General features: G+C 39.0%; 2 protein-coding genes across 6 annotated transcripts in view; both read left to right on the top strand.

The window, feature by feature from the left end:
* LOC122657058 (CMP-sialic acid transporter 2-like) overlaps window positions 1-21,002 on the top strand; it is a 32,119-nt gene extending 11,117 nt beyond the window's left edge. For 2 of the 5 annotated variants that reach the window (XM_043851818.1, XM_043851813.1), the window contains exons 6-16: window positions 3,921-3,996; window positions 4,124-4,224; window positions 4,716-4,787; window positions 5,667-5,715; window positions 5,809-5,850; window positions 6,080-6,201; window positions 8,028-8,087; window positions 8,207-8,255; window positions 19,955-20,049; window positions 20,344-20,437; window positions 20,591-21,002. In XM_043851818.1, the coding sequence (XP_043707753.1) occupies window positions 3,921-3,996; window positions 4,124-4,224; window positions 4,716-4,787; window positions 5,667-5,715; window positions 5,809-5,850; window positions 6,080-6,201; window positions 8,028-8,087; window positions 8,207-8,255; window positions 19,955-20,049; window positions 20,344-20,395 (718 nt within the window). In that variant the 3' untranslated portion in view covers window positions 20,396-20,437; window positions 20,591-21,002. Of the gene's footprint in view, window positions 1-3,920; window positions 3,997-4,123; window positions 4,225-4,715; window positions 4,788-5,666; window positions 5,716-5,808; window positions 5,851-6,079; window positions 6,202-8,027; window positions 8,088-8,206; window positions 8,256-19,954; window positions 20,050-20,343; window positions 20,438-20,553 lie in introns of all 5 variants that reach the window. The other 3 variants (XM_043851817.1, XM_043851814.1, XM_043851816.1) reach the window with 3 other exon arrangements.
* Window positions 21,003-25,556: 4,554 nt separating this feature from the next.
* On the top strand, window positions 25,557-27,821 carry LOC122657059. Its single transcript, XM_043851819.1, has 4 exons — window positions 25,557-26,524; window positions 26,989-27,059; window positions 27,156-27,339; window positions 27,440-27,821. The coding sequence occupies exons 1-4, from the start codon at window positions 26,405-26,407 to the stop codon at window positions 27,638-27,640; spliced, it is 576 nt and encodes a 191-aa protein (XP_043707754.1). The 5' UTR covers window positions 25,557-26,404; the 3' UTR covers window positions 27,641-27,821.

Below are 27,821 nucleotides of genomic sequence, written 5' to 3'. Positions count from 1 at the left end.
TGACTGGCTTGCTGCCCTAGATGATTACTTTGACTGGTGTGATTTGCCTGAAGACCGAAAGATGAGACTGGCACGCACTAAACTAATTGGCTCTGCTCGAGAATGGTGGCGCAAGGCAGAGCGGGACATGGAACGTGAAGGTAAAGCACCTACCAACTGGGAGGATATGAAGTATGATTTGAAAGAGAAGTACTTACCAAGACACTACACCGCTCAGATGTAAGATCAATTCAACTCCCTTCGTCAAGGGAACATGACTGTATCCGAGTACATGCAAAAGTTTGACTCTCTCTCATCTCGCACTGACACAATAGAAAGTGCTACTTAGATGTTGTTCCGATTCCGGTTGGGATTGAGATCTGATATTATTAGAGCTATTGGAGTTGTTGATGTTCTGGACTTCAAGGACTGTTTTGAGAAGGCATTGAAGGCTGAAGAATTATTGGTTGGGAATAGAGAATTTGATTCTTCCACTGAAGGTACTGTCAAAACTTTTTCAGCATTCAAGTCTACTACCACTAGTCACAATCGAACTGGAAATTCTACTGCTGGTCCTACTCGATCAGGCTACTCCGCTGGTAGTTCTTCCCGTCCTCCACGTGCTGATCATAAAGGTAAAGCTCCCATGGACAGCAATGAACCCCACAAGTGTTTCCATTGCAATGAACTTGGGCACTATGCCAAAGATTGCCCACAAATGCATAGACCTGTTAATGTGGCTGCCAAGGCAGAGGAAACCTCTGAAGAGCACGATGAGCATGGCATATATGCACTACCCCTTGATAGTGATGAAGACTTAGACTGTCACCTTGAAGATCTAGATGGTGGTGCTCAAGGTGTCCATACAATTGCTCCAGTTCTCATGGATGATGCGGTTGATTGTGACAAGGTAATTGGGAACATTTCACAGGGAGACAGTATCAAGCAAGTTGCTATTCTTGAAGAGGTGGGGCTGAATGAGAAGGTTATAAATATTGAAGACCCTATGGAGGTTGAACACATTGATTTTGTGATGCCCCCTTGGTTCTTCGAAGAGAAGGCCCCACGACTTGAAGACCATATTCCCACTGTTATAACTTCAACAGAATTCTGCCAGGGAAGTGTTGAAGCTGCTGCCCACATGTTACTTCGTCCTCCTCATCACAAGGTTCGTGAACGAGTTTCTTCACACAAGCATGGTACATGGACTCCCATTCATGAAGTCAACAAGCTCAGCCGCAAGTTGCCAGAGCGTTGCATGGATTTCACCCATTCATCGGAGATGAATGTTTCTAAGTCGGGGAGAGTTGATGCAGAAGCTGAAACCATGATTTAATTGGCTGTTCTTTGATTTTTGTTGGAGCCTTTTTACTTTTCTTATGATAGGGTTAAAACAGTCTTTTTATATTTATTTTCTTAAGTTCTCCCTCCACGATTTTAGAGGGATAGGTGATTTATTTTATTTTATTTGTTTAAGCTTATACTCCTATTTAGAGTATAAGTCTATTATGTTTTATGTTTGTGATTAGGATTCAGATTAGGAATTCCCACTCCTAATCTGACTAGGATTTGCTTTTAGATTGATTATTTGTAAGGCCTTTTGGCCCCCCCCCTTTTATTATAAATAGATATTTCGTGGGAGGCTCCCCCACCTATTATGTTTGAAATTTTGTTTCTTCTTGCTGCTGCCGCCATGACTGCTGCTGCTTCTCTGTCTTGTGTGTCATATCAAGACCCCTTGTGAGTTATATCAAGGGCTAGGGTTGGAGAAATCCAGCGGCTCCTTGCATCTCGCAGATCGGGAGGTTCTTCTTCTTCTTCAATCAAGCTCTTCGAGTTGCTGCCATTGAAGTTCTTCTATTACAAGTAAGCTGTTATAGAATTCTGCAATTAATTAGTTTCCTTCTTATTCCCTAACCCAGCCCTACATCCTCTATCAATTTCCATAACCCTAATCTCCATTAAATCTGCAACTCCTATTTTAACTAGGATTCCTTCGTAACTACAGATCTGACCATCAGTTTTCATTAAACTTCTAACCACAGATCCCTTACAGCAGACCTTCCACTCGACCTAACCTGCAGCCTTCATCTCAACAACTAAACCCTAATTTCCTCTCTTCTCCATTACACCCCAACAACCCTAAACCTGCCTAGACTTAACCAGCCATCAAAACCCAACCATATTACAGCCGAACCTTCCCCTCACAGCCAGTAAAACTCAACCTGACTTTCAGCCCTTAAATCTCATCCTAAACCCTAGTTTCAGCCTAGTTTCTAAAACTGAAAACCCGAAACCCTAACCCTAATATTTCTGAATTGTTATTTCTTATTCAAGCCTAGTTAAGACCTATCCTAATAGAATCCTAAGAACCTGCAGACCATTACCCAATAAAACCCTAACTCAATCTCCCATTCCTAACCCTAATTTTGCCCTAGTTACCCTAAACTGCCCATTCGGCCAACCCTAAAACAGAACCTGGTCCTAAGTGAGATTTATTTCACCTAGGCTACATCATGATTGCAATTTTCTATCTCCACAACAAAAGAAATCTTGCCGCGAGGTCGAGAAAATTGGGTTTTGGAGAGAGAACTGCAGTCTTTCTATTTTTTTGATGATCTGGCATAATTTTCTGTCTCCTGTTCTCATTGCCATTGCTGCTGGAACCTGCAGTTTGGCTGTGACTTTCAGCCTTCCGCTGTAAGGTGGTTCTTCGCAGTGAAGCTTGAAGCCATGAGCAGGCTGAGGCCTGGGCTTGGGTCGTGAGATTCATGCACAAGAGAGAGGGTACCGGGGCCTACCGTAGTCAAAAGCGGAGGGGAGAGAGACATGCAACGATAGATATGCCAAGAGAGAAGAGTGGGGGAGAAGAATGCTTGGTATAAATAGGTTTGAAGAAGGATTTTAGAGTGTCTAGGGTTGGACCAGGAGGGTCTCTTAACGCCTTCTTTTTTCTTCTCATCGGAGTTATTTCACAAAGACTTGCCATGGTAAGGAAGGAGGTAACAAGCACACTTGGAGAGCGCAGTACAACGGAGAACTTTCTCTCGTCTACTGTTTCATACTCTCTCTCTCTCAACTTTATCTCATCTACTGTTCGGCTAGTGCTCCAGAACCAAGCAACGACTAGCGCGCCAGAACAACAAAGAGAAGGCTTCTCTTTCTCTCTCTCTCTCTCTCTATATCTCTTTATTTTTTCTTTTCTTTTTCAATCTTACTAAGCAACCTGAAATTTTTCTTCTTGTCCAGATTTCTTTTTTTCCTTTTCTTTTCTATCCATTTTCTTGACATCCAAACACAGCCTTAGGGGCAAAGTCTAGGTACAGGGCATATAAACAGTAAAGGACAGTCAAGCCAATGCATTTATGAACATGTTGCAGGTGTCAATCTACCATTCAGTGGATCAACATGGAGCATTTTCCTGGTGTGAAATTGTGTCTGTTAGAATTTGGAATATATATATATATGTTATTGTTTTATTTATCATTAATTTTTTTCTCTTGTTTGGCAATAAGATGCAATGCTTGAATAAAGGAAAGAGAAATAGGCAACATACCATGGAAAAAGGAAAGGCAAAAATAAAAACCTCCACAATGTTTTCTCACAAGCATTGACCAACCACTACGACCAAGAAGAAAAAGGAAAAGAAACAGCAATAATAAAACACAACGGGGAGTGGGAAAAAGGAAAAAGAAAAGGTGCCTGCAGTAATTTAATTAAGCAGCCCACAAAACCTAACCTTATCGAACAAGTTAAAGAACAAATACCTGTGAAAAGATGAAAAAATAATATAAAGGTGAAGAGAGAAGAAAATGGACAGGACAAGGCTGGGAGCCAGATTCATTGTCTTGAGTTGGTTTCATGGTTGTGAACTATCCATAGATTGAGCTCAGACAACTGGTACTTTGTTCTCTTATATGTCTCATTTTGTTGTCTCTCAGGCTGAGTACATCATTCAATGAGGTTTCTGTTTACCCTATTCCTGCAGCACTCTACCTTATTAAGAACTTACTTCAGGTAGGATATGGACTTCCCTTCTTTTATTTTATTTTTATTTTCATAACTGTCTATTATTTTGGATAAATAAGTAATACTTTTTGAGAGGGAAAACTTGATTAGACCCATTTTTTGTATGCTGGGGCAGTACTATATTTTCGCATATGTGGATGCTCCTGGCTACCAAATACTGAAGAACCTGAATCTTATCAGTACTGGAGTGTTATACCGCATCATTCTAAAGAAAAAGTAAGGACTTCACACCTTTCCATTTGATTTTTAGTATTTTCCCTTGACTGCATGAACCATTTTTGCAATTTTACCATAGGCCCCTTCCTCGTTAATTATTGGACTGTTATCAGAGTTGATGTCAAAGCTATAAATGACATTCAATTTAAGGTTCTTGACCATAATAGTTAATTAAAAATTAAAAATTGTAGGCATAGAAGTCTGTTCTTATTTTTAGGGGGGTGGGGTGGTGGTGGTTTGAAACCAAAACCTATTTTTCTGATTGGATAAAAAACAAATGGGAAAAAGGCAAAACTCATCTATAAGCATAGCAGTTTTGGAGACAATAGTTGGCGGAAAATGTGACTGTGACTCTGTGATAGGTCTAAAAGAAGGGATTATTATTGTTATCTATACAGGGGGGTAAATAAAAAATGGATTGCAATCATTTACATATGGAGTGGAGAAATAGAACTTTGTCACTAATAGTTCGCATTAATTATTTCTTTCAGGTTAAGTGAGATTCAGTGGGCAGCTTTTATTTTGCTATGGGCAGGATGCACTACAGCACAACTTGATTCTTCGTAAGTGTTCCATTTACTTTGTCTATATGCCAGTACTGCCCTATGTTTAATTTTTTAGATGTAATTTTGTGAATTATAAAGCCTCTTTCAAGGTACCACACTGGTCAATATAATCATTTCGATTTTCGGATAATCTGGACCATCTAATTAATAATTGGTTTTTTGTAATCTTTTACTTGGTATTTTTTGTGGTTCATATTTGTGATGCTTGCCCTCTAGGAGTTATCTTGTTTCATCACTTGGGAACTCCTGATTGATGGTTATATGTTCCTTGTTTGTGTTGTATGCTTGAAAAATGAAATTTTTATTTTTCTCAATTGAGTAGGAAATCGAAAAACATTTAACTATATATATGCTCTCTCCAGTCACAACCATTACTCATGATTTAACTCCCTCTTCTCCTTTATTTATTTTGTATGGAAAAGACAGGACAATGTGATGCAGGAGCTTGGCAACAGCCATATAAGTTATTAGGGTTTTTTTTAAGTCAATCTTTCAGTTCTGAGTTATTAGAGGCTTATCTAGACCGGGGAACATAGATTATAGGACAGATTACTTCAATATACAGGAATAACTAATTCATGTTTTAAGTGAATCAACAGAGTTATTTGCTTGAGGTTTTTGGAGGCCCCAAACTTTCAAAACCTGTTTCTCTCCTGTTTCTTCTACTAATTTTCTACTGCAATCACTTCTTCTGCTGCTGAAGTGTTGTTTATCAACTTTTGATTTGTTATCTTGGTCTTGGATTGTTGTGGTTCCTTGCTATTCTGATGCACAATGTTTCAAAAGTTTCATGATAAGTTTTGCACCTGAGCCTGCATTTTTATCATGCCCTTCAAGTTTTCTTACTATGCCTCACAAAACAGAATTCCTGTGCAGTTCTGATCGTGTTCTTCAAACTCCTTTTCAAGGTTGGATAATGGCCATTGTGAGTTATCCAATAACCTGAAGAAAAGGAATTTTGTTTAGGGTGATTCTTTGATCAATAACATATAAATATATTTTTTCTTTTCTTTTGCAGGTCATGGCACTTCTAAGTGGCTTTGCAGGTGTCTACACAGAGGTATTAGTGGAAACATGGATTCTGAAGCTTTTATGGTCATACAATTGTTTATGGGGCTAAAACTGGTGGTTTAGAACATGAAAATATAAAACCTAAAAAGGATGAGATTGATGAATACTCAGATTGAATTTAGGTGAAAATATCATATTATATTGACAAATTTTCTGGACTCTAAACTACTTGATTGAGTAATCATGATTTTGTTAATCAGTTACCTTGCATTCTGCAGGCTATAATCAAAAAGCGTCCCTCACGAAATATAAACGTACAGAACTTCTGGTTATATATCTTTGGGATGATCTTCAATGCTATTGCTATTTTCACTCAGGATTTTGATGCAGTCATCAACAAGTAAGTCTGAACACATAATCTACATATGCTGGTGTACCATCCCCTATGGCCAATGTTGATAAGGAGTCGGGGTAAGACATGGATGCATAGGGGGAGTCAACATAGGAAGGGCCGGAAACCTCATATGGGCACATCTGTACTGTCCAGTTGCGAATGAAAGTAACAGAATTTCTGATGGCATCTTTGTTCTTCTTTCTACATTTTCTTCATTTTTATAATATCTGAGATCCATGAAGTTGCTTGGATTTCATGAGTCTCTGGTATAGCATTTGGTCCATCAAAGCTTTGAGAATATGCTTGACCACATTAGGTTGATACTGAAATGTAAAGTATTTTTATTAGCTGTGATTTCTTATGCCACCAAAGTTTGTGCATCGAGTTTTTATATGTACACTGTACTAGTCCAAGTAGATATCTTTCCCTGGTTAAATTTTGATGACTTGCTGGTACTTGATCATTAAAAGGAAAAAAGAATTAAAACAAGTTGAAGCATGTAATGCCTATGATGCTGATTAATTATCGTGGCTCAAGTAATCTAAATTGTTACTTATATTGCAGCTGTAGTAGTACTCGTTTCTGTACTTTTTAGACTGAATGCCATTCTTATAATGACTGAAATAAAATATTAAATTCTTTGACATTTTGCTTAGCCTTAGATCTTCCTTTATATTTTAAAATGATATCTCTCATGTAGCCATTGCACCAATCACTCTTCCTTTTGTTACCCACATGACCATCAATCTGGTCTCCCACCATAAGTTTCTTAATATTGTATTTTTAATCTTTGCTTGAGTGGTTAAATTTATTTTTAATTAAACCAAAATAATAAATAAATTATAGAAGTTGTAAAATAGCATAAAAGGGCATAATCACCTTTCATTAAATATTTTTAGTTGGATCCTTATGCATAATGAGGAAAGGAAACTCAATATGAATGGTAATAGGTTTATGTACATTCCTAGCTTTTGCTTGCTCTTTCCCTCTTTTTTATAGATGACACATGCTTTGAATAGAGTTGATTGGCGAAAGAGGGTCTATGTAGCCGACCCCATTTAAGTTGGGATAAAGCTGAGTTGAATCTGAAAGCATAACATTGATTTAATAAAGTGATAATCAGAGTGGCACATAATTGCATGCTGTGAGGGATATCAGAAAGGAAAGACATGCTTCTTAAATTAATTCTCTCTTGTTTACCTGCGCGGGTACTTGGATTCTTTCATTACTCGTAACCACAGTTTTATAGGGCTGAATCTAACGCCGCCCCCAATTGCATCTACTGGTTGAACCGGTTTGAACAAAAACAGGCTTCATTTCATTCTGATCATGTTAAAAGTTCACATCTTTTAAAACAGGCTGAAAACCATTTGTTTCCATGTAAACTTATAGTAAAAGCCAGTTGAAATTGATCAAGATGCAAAGCATAAAACAGTAATGCTCATATCTGGATCTATCGGGACCTGTATTCATTGAGCTAGTTTTGGATCTTAGTATTGGGCAGGTTTAGTAGATTCCATTCCTACTTCTCAGACTTGGGTTTGAATCCAGATCCTAGAAAGCTTATCACTATGTGTAAACTACTGTATCTATAAAAGAATTGAGCTTAAGTATGCAGATCTGACCCAAATCTGATTTGTATTTAAGATCAAGTTTAGTTTTGGATCTGGAATCGGATCTACATTGATCCAACCCAGGTTTAGCAATTTTATGCCCAATCAAACTGAGAATTTGCCCCCTTAATGGTTTAACGCCTGGTCCAGTTTTCAAACATAATGCTTGTAACTGTATGTCTCAGCGCTTCACAAAAGTTTACCCTTTCAAATTTTCAGGGGATTCTTTCATGGTTACTCATTGATTACCACTTTCATGATTCTCAACCATGCACTCAGGTAGTTTATATCAGAAACCTCTTTTTTTTGTTTGGTTTAATTAAGTGTATCAGAAGCTGTACTTGCTAACTGTCCTGTTGTATATCAATATGACTGGACATGAATTGTTTTGGTTGCAGTGGAATTGCTGTATCGATGGTGATGAAGTATGCTGATAATATTGTGAAGGTAAGGCATCAAATGCTCGGTTGCATTTGGTCATACACCTATGAAATATGAGAATCATGCATGGGCATACATCATGGTAAAGTTTTTCATACAGTTGAATTAATATATAAAGGACAGAGGGTTTCGGTACATTATCAATTTGTTTTCCGTAGATACCCTAAATGAATTAGGTTAGTGTACTTCTAGTCGAAGTTGTGGGTAAGTTTGTCACTATCATAGTTGTCAAGGCATCGCTTAGGCGTCCAAGTGGATTTGTTAGGGTCTAGATGGTTGTTGTCTTTGTGGTATTGAACGCATTGGCCCTTATTTGCGCCACCTAGGCATCTAGGTGGATTTGTTAGGGTTTAAGCGGTTGTCACCTTAGTGGTATTGAATGCCTTGACCCTTATTTATTTCAAATATTATTTAAGTAAATGTTTTGTCAACCCCCAAGTTCAAGAACAAAAACTGGATTTTTGGCAGTAGGTGAAATTTTCAACTTTCTAATGCTGGTTTTTTTCTCAAATCTAAAAATTCCATAAACCTTAATATGGTAAAACATTGCTAAAAACCAAAAGAGCGGTAAAATATTCATTTGTTTTGATATCTAAAAAATATTTTCATTCAGAGCGATTTTGACAGCATTCTCGCACACCAAATAAGGTATGACCGGAACATAACTCCTTCAATATAAATCAGATTTAAGTAGTTTTGGATTTATTGGAAAGTTGGTTTTGTGCTAATACAAAAAAGTCTCGTGTCAAAATAAAATCATTTGACCAGTCAAACTTCTTAGAGAACAAGAACGTTTCTCTAAATCGAGAGTAACTTAATTACTTATCGATAAGATCATATTTTCTAATAACAGTATAAACCAAATGTGAGACTAGTTATACCATGACAACGACCAATTCCAAAAACAGTATAAACCAACTGTGTGTTTTGATTGTTTCAAACTTCCAATAGCTTGCTTCTTCAGTTCTGCTGTCTTCTAGTTCTATGTTGATTTTTGATGACTTGATGTGGCTTAATATTGATTTTTGATGACGTGATGCAACTTGATGTTGATTTTTGATGACTTGAAGTGGCTTAATGTTGATTTTTGATGATTTTATATGGCTTAATGTTGATTTTTGATGATATAAAGTATATATTGTAACATACTAAAAAAATGTTAGAAAAGAGGGGAAATAAAAAATAACACTTGGGTGCCTTGGTCGCCTAGGCAACGCCTAAGCGGGTGCCTTGTCACCTAAGCACTTAGGCACCCCTCCACTGCCTTGAGTCGCCTTGCCGCCTTGACAACTATGGTCACTATACAAGTTAACATTTCTGCATTCATTGGATTGTTAATAAAATAATTAGGGGGCTGATAAAAGGGCACCCACTCAGGTGAACTTTGCTGGGGTCACTGGTACTCTGAAACTCTCAGAAACCACCATGAGCACGCCAGGAAATGCCATGAACATGCCAGAAAACTCTATTATGACATTGATGAATGTTAAACCTTAAAAGTCAAATCTTAACCTTGAACTTTCAATCCCTAATTGATAAACCTCAAAAACATGAAACCTTAAACTTGATACTTAAAACTAAGAAACCTATGAAACTCATGGCCAATTGAACTCCACTGTGAAAACCCCAAAACAAATTCCTAGGCAGCTGAACCCCACTGTGAAAACCTTGTAGAATTTTTTTTGGAAACTTATAGAAGGTGATGGTTAGTTGCCATAAAAGAAAAGATGCTGCTTGTGACTGCGGGAATGATGAAGATTATCATGCCACGATGAGAACGTTGTTTCTGGTGATGGTCTCTGCTAGAATTGTAGATAGGAGGATGGAAAACGAAGAGGAATCGGGTAGAAGGAGAATCGTGTAGGAGGGAGAAGAGGGTAGGGCCAAATTACTTCTTTGCCCTCATATTTGAAACCTATTAAATGAAAGTAAAAGGGTAAAAAACTGTTCGGTGTCACAAAGTTCACCTACACCATGTGGTAGTTTTTCTCAGTACTTGATTAATTATCTCATTCATTACGAAGTGCTCCATTGAACTTTTCTTTGGATGTATTATACTTTATAATTATATTCAATGAGCCCAAAAGATACATGAAAGCTCCTTAAAGAGTAAAGTAAAGAGAAGAGAAAAAAGAAGATGAAATGAAAACGGCATCAACCCATAAGGGTTAGATCTACCTGCCGAGTACAATTGGATAGAAGGATCCCAAGAGAGCACGACATGCCTATTCTGAGGGGGTGTTCAGATCAAGAATCAACATGAATATCAAGTTTGCGCCAGACGTCAAAAGAGAGCATCCCAGATCTACAAAACTGTGATGAGGGATATGACCTTTGTTAAAGTATCGAGTAGAGTTGGGAGAATCTCGATTAGACTATTCCTAGTTCTAATCGAGCCTCTTGTGTCCTAGTAATTAGATTAAGTCTTAGTTTTAGTATGATTCCTTGATGCAGGAGAATCTTGGATCGGACCGATCCAACTGGTGGACCCCACATGAGATGGACAACATCTTTTATTTTTAGAATGTGTTTGTTTCAGTTTCTATTTAGGAGTTAGTTAGTTGGTAGGAAGTTATAACTTCCCCTCTAACAAATGGTTGTTGTAACTTCTTCCCCCCCCCCCCCACAAACGATTTATTTTCATTGTATTAAAAGGTTGTCAATAGCCATGTAAAAAAAGGATGGAAAAAATGAAAATGAATTGATGTTTGGTCATTTGGTTCTTGGAGCACCTCTTCTTTCTCTTCCTCTTTTCTTCTCTTTTTCTCTTCTTCTACCTTCATTTTCTCCTTGTGCACTCTTCTCTTTCCCCCCTTCCTTCTCTTTTTCTCTTTTTCCCCCTGCAACTCTGATCCCCCCTCTTCTTCTTCTCACGGTCTCTTTCCCCCTGCAATTCTGGTTTCCTATCTGGATTCTATTTTCTCCTTTCTAGTCCCCCATCATTTTGGTATCAGAGCCCAAACCTGGAAGAATCTCTCTCTCTCTCTTCTCTTCTTCCCGGGTGGCTGAAGCTTTCCTCACCCTCTTGCGAGATCTCTCCCTCTCTCTCTCTCTCTCTCTCTCTCAGATTCTTCTCCCTCTCAGTCTCTCTTTCCCCCCCTTAATTTCTTCTTCTTCCTCTCCTAATATTCCTCTTCCTTTGTGTTTGCCATCGATACTCTGTTCTGGGCGGTACTTGCATTCCCCAGTTGTTGACATTGATCTCTCCTCATACCCTCTGGATCAGTTCGAGGTTTTAAGGGCTCATCCCTCCAGTAGGAACGACTCACCCTGCAGATTTTCGAGTCAAGATTTGGCCTCTACTGGAAGTTCTAACCAGAACTTCAAATCTGGTTCCATTGTTCCGCCAGAACCTGTTTTATAATATTTTTTTTAGATAAATCTCCAACAGCTGGTTCACCGTATTGTGGGCTGGATTCAATAGAGCATTGAGAATTCGACTTCTTCCAGAAATTTCGAGTCGATACAAGTCGATTTAGTAGAGATTGAACACTCCTTCGTATGCTGGTTTTACCGCTGGATTTTGGTGGTCCTGTTGAGTCATAAGGAAGAAGACTACACCTATCTCTATGATTCCATCTCTTTGTTTTATTTTATTTTACTTTTCCCATTGTATCCCACTTAGTCCATATTCTACAAACCCTTCCAAGTTCATCCCTAGACAATAAATACTAAACTCTATTATGTCCTATTCGCTCTACCTAACAATTTAACCCTTAGAAAATTCTGGCAATTACAAAATTACCATCAGCTTTGGTTCATGGATTTTAGACAGGTTGATTGACGACTGAAAGTTGCCATTGATGGTACTCATTTGATTCTTCCGTTCTATGAAACTCGTGGTTGAATTTTTTTCAACTCCAGAGAATTGATGCAGGAGTATCTTGGACCGGACTGATCCAATTGGTGGACCCCACATGAGATGGACAACAGCTTTTATTTTCAGTCTATTTATCTTTTATTTCTAGAATGTGTTTGTTTCAGTTTCTATTTAGGAGTTAGTTAGTTGGTTACTTGGTAGGAAGTTATAACTTCCCCTCTAACAAATGGTTGATGTAACTTCTTCCCCCCCCCCCAACAATTTATTTTCATTGTATTAAAAGGCTGTCAACAGCCATGTAAAAAAAGGATGGAAAAAATGAAAATGAATTGATGTTTGGTCATTCGGTGCTTGGAGCACCTCTTCTTTCTCTTCTTCTACCTTCATTTTCTCCTTGTGCACTCTTCTCTCTCCCCCCCCTCCTTCTTCTTCTCACAGTTTCTTCTCTTTTTCTCCATGCAACTCTGATCCCCCCTCTTCTTCTTCTCACGGTCTCTTTCCCTCTTTCCCCCTGCAATTCTGGTTTCCTATCTGGATTTTATTTTCTCCTTTCTGGTCCCCCATCATTCCTAGTTGTAACATGATTCCTAGTTATAATTGGATTTACATATTGTAAGGTGAACTTATTATAAATAAAACGATGGGGCAGGAGGCTGATCAATTTGATCAAAGCTTTCTCTGCTTTCCCTCTTTTCCATTCTTCTTCTCCATCTCCTCTCTATACTTTCTCGGCTATGGTTTTCTAGAGCTTTGCTTTGTTACAACCTTTAATCCAGACAATACCATGGCATGGGACTTGGGAGCCCAAGAATGAACCAAAATCCAAGCTGAGGCCGAGGAGAACACACTGGATCCCGTTTCTGTCCAATATACAAGATCGCCACTCTTCTCACTGTGGCTGGGAGAGCTCCCAAGCCTCCATTAAAGTAGAAGGTCTGGGAGGCCCTGCTCGACAGGAACCATCATGAATGAGGGCAGAAACTTTGGCCATTCTATCTCAGACCCAAGGCGCACCTAATTCGATCCTCATATTTTTTAAGCAACACACTGTGCAGGTACCAGTTGTCCAGCCAAAGGAGAATAGAAGTCTCATCATGAATTCTTACCTTGATAACTTCTGCCACCATAAGCTTGTACTTCAGAATTTTCCTCCAAACCCATGAGGAATCAGAAGAGTGGGGAACTGTCCATAAAGAATCCTTCCTGAGAAACCGGGATTAGATTTGATTGATCCAAATGCTTCTTCTCTTCTCTGCCAATTTCCACACTAGCTTGAGGATGCCTACTAGATTGACCTCTTTAATCCTTCTTAGCCCCAAACCAGCTGTCTTATGAAGATAGATTGAAGCCCAGCTAATGGAATGTAAGAATTTGTTGTTATCAGTGCATTTCCACAGGAAAGATTCATTAAAGACACAATCTTTTGAATAATTGAGTGGGGCAGCCCGATTACACCCATCCAGTAAATATAGAAACTTTACATGACTATCTCAACCAATTCCAAGCGGCCCCTTAAGACAGGAGTTCAGCTTTCCATCACTGAAGATGCCTCTGGTGATTGTCCAATATAAGGGAGCAATGATGAGCAGCCAACTTTGAAGAGATCAAGGGGAGACCCAGATACTTGACTGGAAGGTGACCCAGAGAGAAACCCGATAAGAATTTCAGCGTGTCCATTGTATCCTCTAAAACACCTGCTGAGAATAAGGTAGGCTTCAGACTGTTGACTCTTAGCCCTGACATAGCAGGGAAAGAGTTCAAAACCTCCAGCATTGTTTCCAAGGAGGGAGAATCTACCTTTGTGAAGACTATAAGGTCATCTACAAAAGCTAGGTGAGATAATCGAATGGCCTTGCACTTCGAGAAAAGAGATATATATTTTTGGTCCTCCTTGGATTAAATACATCTAGACAACACTTCCATAACAAGGGTAAAAATATAGGGGGGGGGGACATTGGGAACCCTTCCCTTATGCCCATCCTACTGCCAAATAAGCCAGCCGGGCTCCCATTGACAAGGACAAAGATGCGAGCTGAGTAGATACAATGTGATGCAGGGGCACTTCGATGGACAGGCCTAACCCGTTGGGGAACCCAGATGGAGATGAAATGGGTCCAATTGGTTCTTCGATCCAGTAGGATATTATAGCTATTTAGTTATTTAGATTTATTATTGGAATTTTATCCTGTAATCTTTTACTTTCAATGGGCTACTTAGTGGTAGAGTCCTTTACAAGTTTTAGTTTTAATCAGCTAATTAATGGTAGAGTTGATTTAGGAATTTATTAAGTTTTAAAGTTTAATTAGGAGTCTTTATTTCCTCTTTAAATATAAGGTTGTAACCTACACAAGATTTGGATCGGATGAATGAAGAATGAGTTTCAGTGGCTGTTGCCAATAGCTGTGATTGTGCTCTCTTTCTCTCTCTCTCTCTCTCTCATTTCAGTTATGAATTATCTTTTCCTCTTTCTGTGTCATATCAGATTTCCTTCTACTCCCTGGTTCGATCTTTCCTATCTATTCCTTTTTATCTTCTTCCTATTTATTATATTGTTTAATCTACTACAGTTCTTCGTTTCCTTTGCTGTCTGCGATAATACTGGGTTGGGAAACTTTGTTAAAACTCAATGGGGTCATCACGGTTTGGTCTGAAACTGGGAGCATGAGTTCTCTCGTCCAAGGGGATTCTAAACCCCAGGATTTCATCTCCCATTCAACCCCTGTTGTGAGTTCCTTAAATCAGTTGCAGGTCTGAAATCGTAGCGATCACCAGTCCAGGTTTCAGAGGTTTAAATGTTTAATGCCATTATCAAGGTGTGATTGTGGGTTGTTCTTACCTGAGTTTATAGAGGATCCTTGATTGCAATTCGAATTCCAGGATACCAAGTCGACTGGGTCCCTTGTGAGGGAGAACCCTTCTTTGATCAAAACTCTTACTGATTCAAGGTTGAAGGCAATCTAACACCATTCCCTCTTTGGCATAATTATCTTTATAACTGTAGTTCCCTATTTTGCCTTTTACCTTTAGTCAATATCATCTATTGTCCTTATTTTACTTCTAGTTCCAAGAATACCCCTTCCATCAAATGCTCTATTTCACTTTGGTTTTTTTTCTTTGTTAGTTTGAGTTCCATTATTTACAGTTTTTTCATCCATTTATCTATTTGAATTGTGCATTATCTGGGTGGGTCCATAAGCAATCCAAAACTGGTTTTCGGAACCTTGGATTCGCATCACTGTGATACACCCATTTGACAAAGACAGAGGGAAATGTTCATCTTTGTCAGTCTCTTTGATAAAATCCCACCTTAAGGAGCCATAGGCTTTGTGAATATCCAACTTCATCAATGCTACGGAACAATGGGATTTCCGGTCGAAACCTCTACAAGCTCATTACAAAGGAAGATATTATCGATTTATCGGTGATACTTCATCCCGATATGAGTGCAAATTGGTTCTTGCTAACAAGTTCATCCACAACTGATTTGAGTCTATTAGCAAGGAGCTTGGCAATAAATTTATAAAAGAGATTGCTATGGGCCTGAAATCCCAAAAAGAGTCAGCCCAATCAACTTCAGGAACTAAACAAAGGAAGGTCTGATGTACCTCCTTAATTTGGTCCGAATCCCTGAAGAAGCTTTGTACGGTGCACACCAAGTCCTCTTTGATAATATCCCAAAGCTGAAAGATAGAAGCTCATGCTTGCTAAACCCATCCGGACCAAGAGCCTTATGGGGCCTCATTACCTCTGATAGCAGAAATAGTCTTCTCTTCAGAAGGGGGGGGGGGGGGGGCTGCAGCATCTGATGTTGTTCCTGAGAGATAAATTTGTCTATCAGTTCCTCTAGAATTTGATGTCTGATGGGCAGGTACTGTAGCTTGAATAACTCTGAGAAGTGAGACAACTTCCTTCTTAATCTCCTCCATCTTGGTTAAGACAGACCCTGCCGTGTGGGTCAACTTTGAGATGATGCTGTCACTGAATCTACTTTCAGAGATCTATGGAAGAAGCTGGAATAGAATCTCCATGTTTAAACAAATTGAGTCTGAATTTTTGCCTATAGAAGCTCTCCTCCCTATACAGAGGCTCACAGAGATGTTTTGAGAGAGCTTTCTCTTCCTCGGTCAGGGAGGGATTACCCACATCAGCATGCAGCCTTCTCTGAACCTCCTGAAGCTACAACTTGCAATCCTGCTCTAAGTTCATCACATTGCCAAAGGTAGAAACATTCCATGCATTCAGAGATAGTTTCACTTTTCTCAGCTTTTGGGAAAAAATAATCGAAGGAGAAAGCTTATCATTGACTGGTTTCTGCCCGGCTTCAAGCACTACCCTGAGATAATCTTCATGAGAGGTCCACATATCAAAAAATTTGAACGGCTGGAGACCAAAAGAGACATAAGGAAGGATATGGATGGTGATAGGACTGTGATGTAAGATCTCCAGGGTCTCAAACAGCACCTCAGAGGAGTTAAAAGGAAGAGAACCAACACTCATGTACCATCATCCTGTAGATTGCGGGAAATTCTGTTCTCCTCATATTGCCTATTACACCAAGTCAAATGCATGCCAGACCATTTCAAATCTGTAACCCCAATATCATCTAAACAGGCATTAAAGTCCCCGACTAAGTCCTCGTCAATTTGACCTCCCCGGAATTTCTCATTGGAGAATTGAACCACATTGAAGTCTCCAGCCAAGCCCCAAGGACGATCCTCAACCTGGTAGCCTATTCTTTTCAAATCCACCCACAAGTCTATTCTTTCACTAGCAAGATTTGAGGAATAGACTGCAGTGAGGAAGCAGCCCATCAAGCCTTGCACATCTGAAATCCACAAATGCAAGAATTGGGAGTAGAGGCTAAGCACAGAGATTCTAACTTTTGATGTATCCCAAAAACACCATATCCTTTCATTAGAGTGATTATCATAGTTGTGCTCAATATTCAAAGTGGGGCAAATAGAGCAACAATTTTATCAGCAAAACTCTCTTTAACTCAGGTTTCAATAGAAAAACAAAACGAGGCATTCGTTTTTTATCAGGGCATTCACCTCTGCCTGCTTACAAGAGGTATTGAGCCTTTTGATGTTCAAACAAAAATTCTTATTCATTTAGAATGGGCTTTCTTCCTAGGTCCAACAAGATCTGACCCATATTAGATCCACTGTCCATAGGTCCACAAATGGTAAGGAGGCTAAGGGCTTTGAATTCAGGCTAATTGGATCCACAAGATTGCTGCTAACAAGAGAGGCAGAGCACATGCTACCTTTCTCAATAAGGATGGAATTGCCACATGTCGACCGGATGGCTGCAAGGCCAGGTGGGAGTGAGGCGCACATCTCTTCAGTGGGTAGCCCAAGGACCCATGAATCAGATTCCTTCTAAGGGTCGGGGGGGGGGGGACCACATAGCAGACCTGTGCAAGCTTCAGACCTTTCCAAGGGAGATTGATTGCGAGAATAGAAAGAGAAACAACTTGAGTTGAAGCACTGCAAACTTACCGTGAAAAGCTATTATTCGTACGAGTAACCTTTCTGCTGCGGATTATCAACCCCCGTGACAAAGGGTTATCAGAATCCATGGAGGAAGCAGGACCTGTAATGAAAGAGTGTGTCTGTGTATTGCTGGCTGGGAGAACAGTCAAAGGGAGTTCCTGAGGCACTTCAGAAGGAGGAAGCCGAATGAAATCCAGCTGAGATCTTGATGTGCAAACCAAAGACTCAGCAGGGGCAGAACCCTCGACCTATAGGTCGACAGGCTCCTCACAACTTTCAGCAAGGTTTTCCAAAACCAAGAAAGAGTTCCTGACAAGAGAGGTGCTGAAGACTTCTGACCACCGACCAGTCTTGGAGGACTTGCCCAAACAGGCAGGTACACTCTCCAGAGAGCGGGCAAGGTCTGAGAAAGGACCTTGCAAGGGTTATTATTTGATTTCTGAAACTTTTCACCAGAAAGAGTAACCCCCACTGACAACGGGTCTCCTGATGCAACTAGAGATGGAGAGAGAACCTTCTGATGCATGGTCACCAAATGGGAATCAATATCAATGCTCCCGGTGGAAGGGTCTACAAGATTAGGAGCAGAAACATCCCATAGCCGCTTTTCTGCACCCGTAACGCAGAACTTTCTGAAACTCCAGCCACCAACCGGTTTTCATCTTCCAAGCTTTGGTGGTGATTATGCCTGGCATTTAAAAGGTTGGTGCTGGAGCCGCAAGCTGCACTAGAATGGCCAAAAGTTTTACACAGCTTGTACTGAATAGGTTTCCAATCGTATCGAACTCCTCCTGAATGAACGAATTTTCCTCCCCGTCAACAATGGTAATGGAGTTCTTCGAATCATCTTCAGCAGAAATAACCACACACAGGCGTGGATAGCTAAGCCTCTCTTTATTTTTAGTTATATGATCAGTAAAGAGAGGCTTCCCAATAACCGACCCCATGATGCTCGAACCCTCCTCACACCAAAAGTGGAAGGAGAGACTGGGGAGGGAGATCCATATTGACATTGAGCTGAGGTCAATCCTCTGAAGTTGAAGAGATTTCTCCCATTGCCGAAAAATAGTTGGCCTTCGCACCACATACCAGAGACCACCTTCTAGGATCCTCAGCTTGTCTTCCTCAGAGAATCTAAAGGCGAAGATACCATTCTCCAGCAGATTGGTGTCAATCACTAGCCTTGTATTTATTTTTCCAGAGAAGACTTCAAGGTTTCAAAGGAAGGCTTGCGCCCAATGAAGTGCCCAACCAGAGCAGAGTTTCACTTACTAAGTTCACCCTCAACCACCCAAGCCGGGCAGCGAGCCACTTTCTCATTGCCTAACAGAACAGGGGAGACAAAGTGCATATTTATACCCTCTCCTTTGTTCAATGAGGAAGGCCCAAACAAATAATTCCAACCTACCCCTGCACGGCCATCACTGGTCTCGCAGGCTTTGCTAGAACCGTAGCCAACCGTGCCACCCTTAATTTTCTCTCCAAACTAGCAGCGGCATCAGCTGAGGTCTGACCTTCCAAGCGAGCAGACTCCTCACCAAAGAAACACCCCCCACCAAAAAAAAATGCAAACTTAGGAACCAAAGCACCTTCAGTCCCCCCCCAAGGGAACCAACTAAAGTTTGTCTATGTTGATTTTTGCTAAGAAACCAACTCTTAACTTTCCTCTCCAATCCATTGAACTTATTACTAAGAAACCAACGGAAGTATGTCTATGTTGATGGCATTTGCCAAACATATTTGTAATCTGGAGAGAATCTCCAAATGTTTTTGACTAGGATAAATTAATAACTTGGGAAGATTTGACTCTGCTGGTACTGTATGAGGTTGAGGTTACTTGATTGAGGTTTGCAAGTTTGAAAAGCTCGTGCTTAGCCCAGCTGTATGATTTCAGGCTGGAAGTGGTTCTTTGCTTATGCCTTTCCTTAAATGCTTTGCTCATGCCTGCAAGGTTCGAAAAAACATTTCCAGGATTATCTAACTGAACTATAAAAACCAATCTCATGTATTTAAAATCCCTACCTATGCAGATGCTTTTACATGCCTTCAGAAGGCATGAGCAGAGCATGGGTAGTGGAAGGCATAAGAAGGGGATCTGTGCCCCTCAAGAACCGATCTAATTTTTGAAGATCAACGTAGGCTATTCTTACCAAGAATAATGTATTGCATGAATTATGGTCCCATGTAATTGTGTTAATGAGTTCCCAGAATTTTGTCCGGTGCTCATCTACTTTTCTCCATAATGGAAATCGACTACAGTACCATTTTGGGTGTTAAGGTCATGATCCAATCATCTTTGTTGTTGATGATTGGTGTGCAAGTCTCTGGTTGATCTTACCAACACCACAAATTCCCTACTGATATTTGTTTGCTTGCCCATTAATTTGCAGGTTTATTCTACATCTGTGGCGATGCTACTCACTGCTTTTGTGTCTGTTTTTCTCTTTGGGTTTCATCTCTCCCTTGCCTTTTTCCTCGGGTCAATGTAAGTTCCTCAGGTTCTCTGTGATGTTTATCCTCTGTCCCTGTTTCATATGCCTGGCAGTGCCAGAAGCACTTGAGATTTTGGAGGACCTTATGAATTATGATCGGTCCCGTGCTCTGTGCATATGCTCTACATGCATGACATACATACATACATGAGGGAAACATTTTACTGCCTTCTAAGTACTTTGTTATTTTTAATCCAAAAAAGAAAAAAATTCATATTGGTTGATTCTCCCATGGCTTTCGATTGTGAAGTTGCAAATATGAGTGTTCTCACCAATTTTCTTTTCAGGGTAATATCTGTCTCGGTGTACTTGCACTCAATTGGGAAGTTGCAAAGATAATAGTTTTCTCACCATTTCTTCCCTGAAGTTAGAGCTTAAAGTGTAAGGCTTCAGCAATTTTGTTCTTACTGTTTTTTTTTTTTCTCCTTTAACCATAATGACGCTATTGTTCCATACACTTTTGGGCATCAGGTTATGCCTTTTTTATATTGCTAAAGTACAATTAACTCAAGGTCTAAAGGCTTGTTAATTCAGGGGTTAGGTTCCAACATCAATGCTTTGTGGGCTGTGCAAGTTTATGAAGGATTATCATGAATATTTATCTATAGTTACAGAGATACTATGATGGATGGTGCTCTTGATGCAGTTTCATCTCCAAATGCGCAGCATGGACTGACACATACCAAACCCATCACTTCATGGATTGTCTATGGAGAGCTTTTCTGGTTGTAAATGGACTTGATTGCATAGTTACTGCCCTCTTATCTCATTCTACTGATAGCTCACCACATTTCTATCTTTCCAGAAATACTGTAAAGCAATGGATCTGATGGCCTGATAATACCAAATTGAATTCAAAATTTTGTTGGTTCTACCCATTTTATGGTAGTTCTACAGTCATTCTATGTATCCTTCTTTTGTGCTATAAATGTCTGTCATCCAATTAGTTGCACTAGAGCAACTCACCGATTCGATTCCCGATTTTTGAAACCATGGTCACAGGTGCAATTCAATCAAAATTTTCATCTTTCACCAAAAAGCTTTACCTGCAAATAAACGGAGACATTAGTAGTGGTGGTAAAACTGGAATAGTCCAGGGGAAACACTGGCTATTCAATGCCCACTGAAGTCCAAATCGATAAGCCCTAAATTTCAAATATTCAACTAACGACATGACCAGTCAGTCTCACAGTCTACCAGTGGAAGCAAAATAGGCTTTGGTTTGTTTCCATGGTTTTCTCTTCACTGGATGAGAGGTAATGCGATACTTACCTCTCCCTATCTCTATGCTTTTCTTATAAAATGTTACCATATCATTGAAACAACAATTGTGATGAAATGCGCCCGCGCCCAATTTCGATTTCTCGTCATCTCCTTCTAATGTTTACAAAAGAAATCTTCTTATAGCTTCATGACTGTAGAGGAGCTCTATTCTTCAAAGATTTGTATTTCCAATATCAAGGGTGTGGAGAAGGGGAAAAAATGAGAAATTTTGTTGGAAATAATACTAAATAAATTGAGAATATAGAACTTATCTATGGTAATGCTTGAAATGAAGCAATCATGAACAGTAGGAGAGCTGTATACATGAACGATAATCAAGAAAACTTGGCAATTATAAACACATTCAAATACTTATGAATGATGGTGGGGTTTAGTCGTGCCATCCGTCACTCTCCTTAAAATTATAGTCGCCCTTATGATACATGCAATATGGATTTTAGCTAATTGACCTCAAAGATGAAACAAACATTTTAGCCCTTCTAGTAGTTGTTGCATTCACTTACTCAGCTGCATTGGAACTTGTGCTAAATTAACAAGAGGAAAAACACTCGGACTTTTCTAACAATAGAGCACAAGGGAACAGAGAGAGAGAGAGAGATGAAGAACACTTTAGATATCATATCTAAAGTGTCCTAAACTTCTCTTTCATCAAAAAAAAAAAAAAAAGTGTCCTAAACTTCCTCTATTTATAGAGAAGAGATACCCCTTGAAAATACCTATTCAAAAGGCCCACAAGATATATCTATCGGAGAGAAAAAAAACACAAAAAACTAGTTGTTGCGGACGTCCAATGAATTCTAGGAAACATGCAACAAAATATTGCCAATGTCGGTGATGCATCGGACGATGCTCATCCGACGTCTGTAAAACTCCATTAAATGTCAGGACAAAGTGTAAAATATTTCGGTAAACTCTTGACAAACCACAATTTAAAACATACTCTGGCTAATGTTCAACATACAAAGGCCACCATTTAGAAGAAAAAAAAAGAGAATAGATGTTAGAAAAACCTTATCCAATATCGGTAAAGTGGAATGCTACGTGCACATGTTTGTGAAAATAAACCCCGAAACCCTTAAAGATTGTAGACACCAAATTTGTCACTTTAGGAAGGTTTTCTACAGTAACGAGAGGAGTCTAACCAGAAAACTTAGTCACCCTTAGTTTCGAGAAATTAGGGGTTTTGCTAGCAGAATATTATCAAAATGCCATTGTGCCACTTTTGTACCTTCTCAGATTTGGCTAAAATTTAGTTAGATGTATTTTACATATTTAACCCAAATTTAAAGTTTCGTGGAAAGAAAACGTGATTTCACTATTATTTCATATAAATAACAATTTTGCGGCAACAAAAACTGTCGAATGTTACGGGTTTTATTTCAACCTCCAAACTTTTTAGAATCCAGAGATCTTCTACGATGTAGGCTGTCTGTCCTGCCGTGCTGTACAGACAGAAGGTGGAGCATTGATTGTCTTATCCCTGCCCGAGCACCTTGCTTGAGCAGAAGTAAGGTGATCAATATGCACTGCCTTGTGTCTGCGCAACACAACCAGGATAGGGCAGCGCACCATAGAAAATCTCTGTTGAACTTTTTCAGATTGATCCCAATTTTGTATGCCAGTGTGTTTTATATCATTCTAAAACATGTCCTAAAAATTGGTGCGTAAACAGTTTCATTTAGCCACTGTGATGCCAAAATTTTCCTTAGAAAATACCTTATTAAACTTCAGGCCCAGTTTTGAACTTGTTTTTACCAACTCATCACCAGGTTCTTAAATAATTGATATTACATCTGGAGACATTTCGAATAAATCGATCCCACAAATCAGCCGCCAGATCTCCCGGTCTCGGTTGAAAAATTGACATGGAAATTCATTTTTCTAACCAACCTAGGGCTGCCATGTGGCATATTTTTTAGGTTCCACAGGGCAGTCTCTGCCACACCGCAAAACAATCCCTGTGTTGTACAGGCCACGTGGAGTGGACTCCATTCTCATTTTAAAAAGAACAAAGGTCAAAAAGGAAGAGCGAAGCTCGACCTCTCAGGTTGGTTATAACAAACAAGGCTGTATATTTTTGTTTCTTGTTTTATTCTTAAAATTTATTTTAATCATTAACAAACAACGATTTTCAAAATAAATTAAAATTATTTATCATTACGTATTTTTTTAAATTGTCATTGTCTATATGAAATGATAAGATTATCTTTACGTTAAATAACTTTTGGAATAAAACAAGAGGAAAAAATGAGGTTACGTGGTTCTTGTGCCAAAACATAAGACTATGTGAAATTATTGTTTAGCTCCCTATATATTTAAAGGGTTTTTGATCCTAAGGTATACAGTGCACTTCCTCATATGGATAATATATTATTTTTTTAAACAAAGAAAAATAAATTATTAAAATAATCAAGGGAAGCAGTTTTCTGTATGGGAGTGTGATTTCCACTAGCACTCTTATGTGTCTATCTCTCTCCTCCTTAAAACAAGGGGGCAGAAATATCTTTTCACATGGAGAGGAGAGAGATAGAGTCATGGGAGTGCTGGCATAGGCCACACTCCCGGACAGAGAATTTTTTCCCAATAATCAATATGAGAGGGTGTAAGAGACCTCTGCTTGCTCAGCAAACCCTCTCCCTATATATATTTTGCCACGTAAAAAGTAGGAAAAAAGAAGAATTTAAGTCTGATGTAACCTCTTATAGATGAGTACTATTTGAGTTTGAAGTCCTTCTGTGGACGAGGGAATTCCACACTTGGATTGAGCGAGTCCCCCAAACGACCCTAGGTTTAAGTCGTCCTCTTTGATTATTGAGTTAAACGATCCTCTACGACCCTTATTGTCTTATACTTTACTTATTGTGGTAATAAAACCTTTTCAATTTTTTTTTTTGAGTTTATTTTTAAGATGCAATGTATGCAAATCCATCTAAGCCCGATGGATTAACTAACCAATTAAGATTAATTAATTTGGGAAAGAGAATGACACTTCATCGCGCATCGCACACCGCCCTGCACTTTGACATAGGGGTATGGTTGCACCACCCTAAAATCTCAAAAATGATCAAGGATGCATTGATCATTTCACGTGCCTTTGTGTCAAGACATAGGAGCGACATATCTGATACAACCGGTGGCGTTCTTTCTCCCTAAGTGTAAGGGAAATATAGATAAAAAATGATTTAAAAAGACTCATTAAGAACCGGTTAAAATCAATCAATTAAAGTCTGATTAGATTTAAAAAAAAAATGTGACTTCTGAAATATCACAAACAGTTTGTGACATCAATAATACCCAGGAAATAATCATTGTCATGGTGGAAGCCCATCTTTCTCCCAAGTCCCTGTCAACCACAGAAAAATGTCTCCATCTTCACAGCATTACTGCAAGAAAGCGTGGAAGAGACCTAAACAGAAAGCGTGCAAGAGACCTAAGCAACAATTGAAATACTACCTGGACCAGATTTAAAATAAATAATAAAAGGAAATAGCATGGAACCGGCCAAGCTGCCAAGCCCTTAGCCCAAGAATAAATTTAATTTCACAGAAGAAAACCAAACCTTCACCAGCTTTCTTCCCCACCCCCCTTAATTGTTCTTTTCCCAGCTGCCACCTACCTTCCATCATTGATAATTCTTGATACAAGTTCTCAGTTCTTGCTATTGTATTTCTACTTCAAATAAACTGATGTATTGGTGGATTATTGGGTCATTGGGTGCTCTTCTCCAATAGTACCAGAATATCTCATTAAATTTTTTTTTTTTAAAAATACCACGAATAGTTAGATATATTCAGTGATCTACCAAAAAACAAAAAATGGTTACATATATTCAGTGCAGAGGGCATTAGAAAGTAGGTATTAATGGGAAATGACTGGATGGGCATACCTTGCAATGAAAACCATAGATTCCTCTCTGTATTCCAAGTTGTTTGAGCAAATATCTGGTTTTAATTTTAACAGAAATTTTGAAATTAAAGGTACTTAGCTGGTATGTGGTTGGATTTTGTTTGCAGTCGTACTATAAAAGGAAAGAAAGAAAGGGACACAATTTTATCATTTATGTGGAGGAGATGACTTTTAAGATTTTAACTTTACAGATAAGAAGGAAGGAAACAGCCAAATTTAAAGATAAAAATTGGGAATCGTTTTATTAATAATTTCTGGTAGTAGTCACATATGGAATAGAAAACTCCATGAAAGGAAGCAAAAAAAAGAGAGAAAGGGAAAAGAGAAAGACATCAAAACATCAAACATCACATTCACCACCACCGATCAGCATCAATAGCAGGTGAACACACCATCAAAGCCACGCACAAAACTTCTACTAAGGTACAAAGGCAACACTGTAACACATCAGAAATCAGCGGCCATTTATCTGCTCTGCCTTTTCTGCACCCTCACATAGTCACTACTCACAAAACCCATTTCCCATCTCTCTCTTTCTCTCTCTTCACCAAACCCAAGCAAACATCACCAAAGAGGCAAAGAAAGAGAAGAAGAGAAGAAACAACAGATCAGCCCCTCCTCAAAAAACAGAGTCCACTCATGCAGCAAGACCGTTTCCCTCTTTCTCTCTCATCCCTAATGGCCCAGCTGGACCAAAATTTATGTAGAAGAAAAACAAAAAAGAAGAAAGAAGGAAAGATGGGTAGAAGATGGAAGGAAAGATGTCTTCTCTTCAAACCTATTGCAACCGAACCACCTTAAAAGTTACTTTCCCAGATATACCCTTCTCTGCTGTTCTGCAACCCCCAAAATTCTATCTTCATCACAGCCCAAAAAAATTTATTTCCGATTTATGTGGGCTTTTCTTGTTTGTCTCGGTCAGAGTTTCACAGTGAGAGAGAGAGAAAAGGGGAATCCTTCCTTGTTCCTCTAGATCTCTCCTTCTTTTACTTTTATTTTCTCCTCTTATTATTCCTCTCTCCCTACCTATCTCTTATCTGTCTGCATTCAACTGATTGATCGTATCTTATTCTCTTCGACCCTCTCCTTTTCTTTTCTTCTTCTTGTGGGTTTGCGCGACTCTTCTTTTCTTTTCTTTCTTTCGCTGCGTGAGATGTCATGTTGAAGAGGATGAAAAGGGTTGCAATGGATTCTTCTCCTTCGTACATGGTTGATGAAGAGGCTCGAACCAGATTCAAACATCAGAGTCTGATGCAGGATTACCAAGATTTGCTCAAGGTAAGATCGTTTCTCTAGATTTGTGTTTGTTGAAAATCTAGCTTTGGTTCAGATCTGTTAAAAATTTAGGATTTCATCCTGATTTCTTAAGGGTTAAATTTTTTTAAATGTTTCTTCAAGGTATTGGGTCGTTTTTGTTCTTCTATTTGGTTTTAGCCTCCACACTCCCACCCCTCCAAAAAAAAATCCAGTTTCTCTGAAATTATATATATTTTTTCTAGGTATTCTTGTTTAAATTTGCTAGATTTATGTGGATTGTTTTGAGTTACTGAAGTACTTCATACATATATATATTTTTACCATTCTCTGCAACCCTTGGAAGGCCCTCCCAAAAAATTTTCAGTTTCCTAAAGAACATTTTGAGTTGTTAAAAAAAAATTGGATTTATGTTTCGAGATTTAGTTACAGACCCAACCCCCCAATGTTTTAGAGCTTTAGTTTTCTAATATCAGTCCATTTAACAGGATACAGAGACCTTAAAGAGTCAGCTGCAGAGATCAAAACAGAACAGATCAGTTCTCAGAGCTGAAGTCCGGTATTTTCTGTTCTTTTTCCTCTCTTTTTAATGGGAATTTTAGAACTTGGGTGTAGTTAATTGTGGTTTTCTAAATTGTTAATTGTCTCAAACCAGATTCTTGAGGCGAAGGTATAAACATCTTGTAGCAGTCCAATCTCCAAGCACCCCAACTGAGCCAGATCCTCCTAGGCTCATGAATCCTGAAATCAGAGGGGAACCACATGCGGAGAAAAGGAGTTACAGGGAAAAGGAAGCCCCATTAACCAACCATTCGGTTTTTGATTTGAACCAGGTTTCGGTAAGAATTTACAAAACCTGATATTGAGAGATCAAGAATCTGTTAAACTATAGGATTTGAAGTTGTTATTGAATTTATGCTTTATTATGTTGTGATGCAGAGAGGTGAAGATGATGAATTTCAGGTTTTGGAACCAGTGAGAATGGAGAAGAAGTTTAAGAACAATTTAGTGCCTATGGGTGGAGGAGATGAACAACTGACGACTGATCTAAACTTACCCGTTTGTAGAGATATTGGAAATGGGTCTCGACCAGGGAAGAGGAAGATTACATGGTCAGATCAGGTGGCTTTGAGGGCCTAGATAGCCCTTCTGTGTTTAGCTGATTGGCCATTTCTGCAATGGTTAACCATCATCATTTGTTAAGATTTTGTTTTCCTCTTGTAATTTGTATAGGGAAAAGAAAGGAATTTTATAGGTCTAATGTTTATAAATGGAATTTGATGAAACATTTATCTTCTAATCAAAATTCAGAAATTGTTCA

The sequence above is a fragment of the Telopea speciosissima genome, chromosome 3 (genome assembly GCF_018873765.1).
Source record: "Telopea speciosissima isolate NSW1024214 ecotype Mountain lineage chromosome 3, Tspe_v1, whole genome shotgun sequence".
NCBI classification, from domain to species: Eukaryota; Viridiplantae; Streptophyta; class Magnoliopsida; order Proteales; family Proteaceae; genus Telopea; species Telopea speciosissima.
This window is presented reverse-complemented; position numbering and strand designations above follow the sequence as displayed.

What these genes read in the sequence shown, in the direction of transcription:
- LOC122657059 (XM_043851819.1), top strand. Translation starts at nt 26,405, where the DNA reads ATGTTGAAGAGGATGAAAAGGGTTGCAATGGATTCTTCTCCTTCGTAC. An exon ending in GTTCTCAGAGCTGAAGTCCG is followed by an intron (nt 27,060 to 27,155) that starts GTATTTTCTGTT and finishes GTCTCAAACCAG; the next exon opens with ATTCTTGAGGCGAAGGTATA. An exon ending in TTGATTTGAACCAGGTTTCG is followed by an intron (nt 27,340 to 27,439) that starts GTAAGAATTTAC and finishes GTTGTGATGCAG; the next exon opens with AGAGGTGAAGATGATGAATT.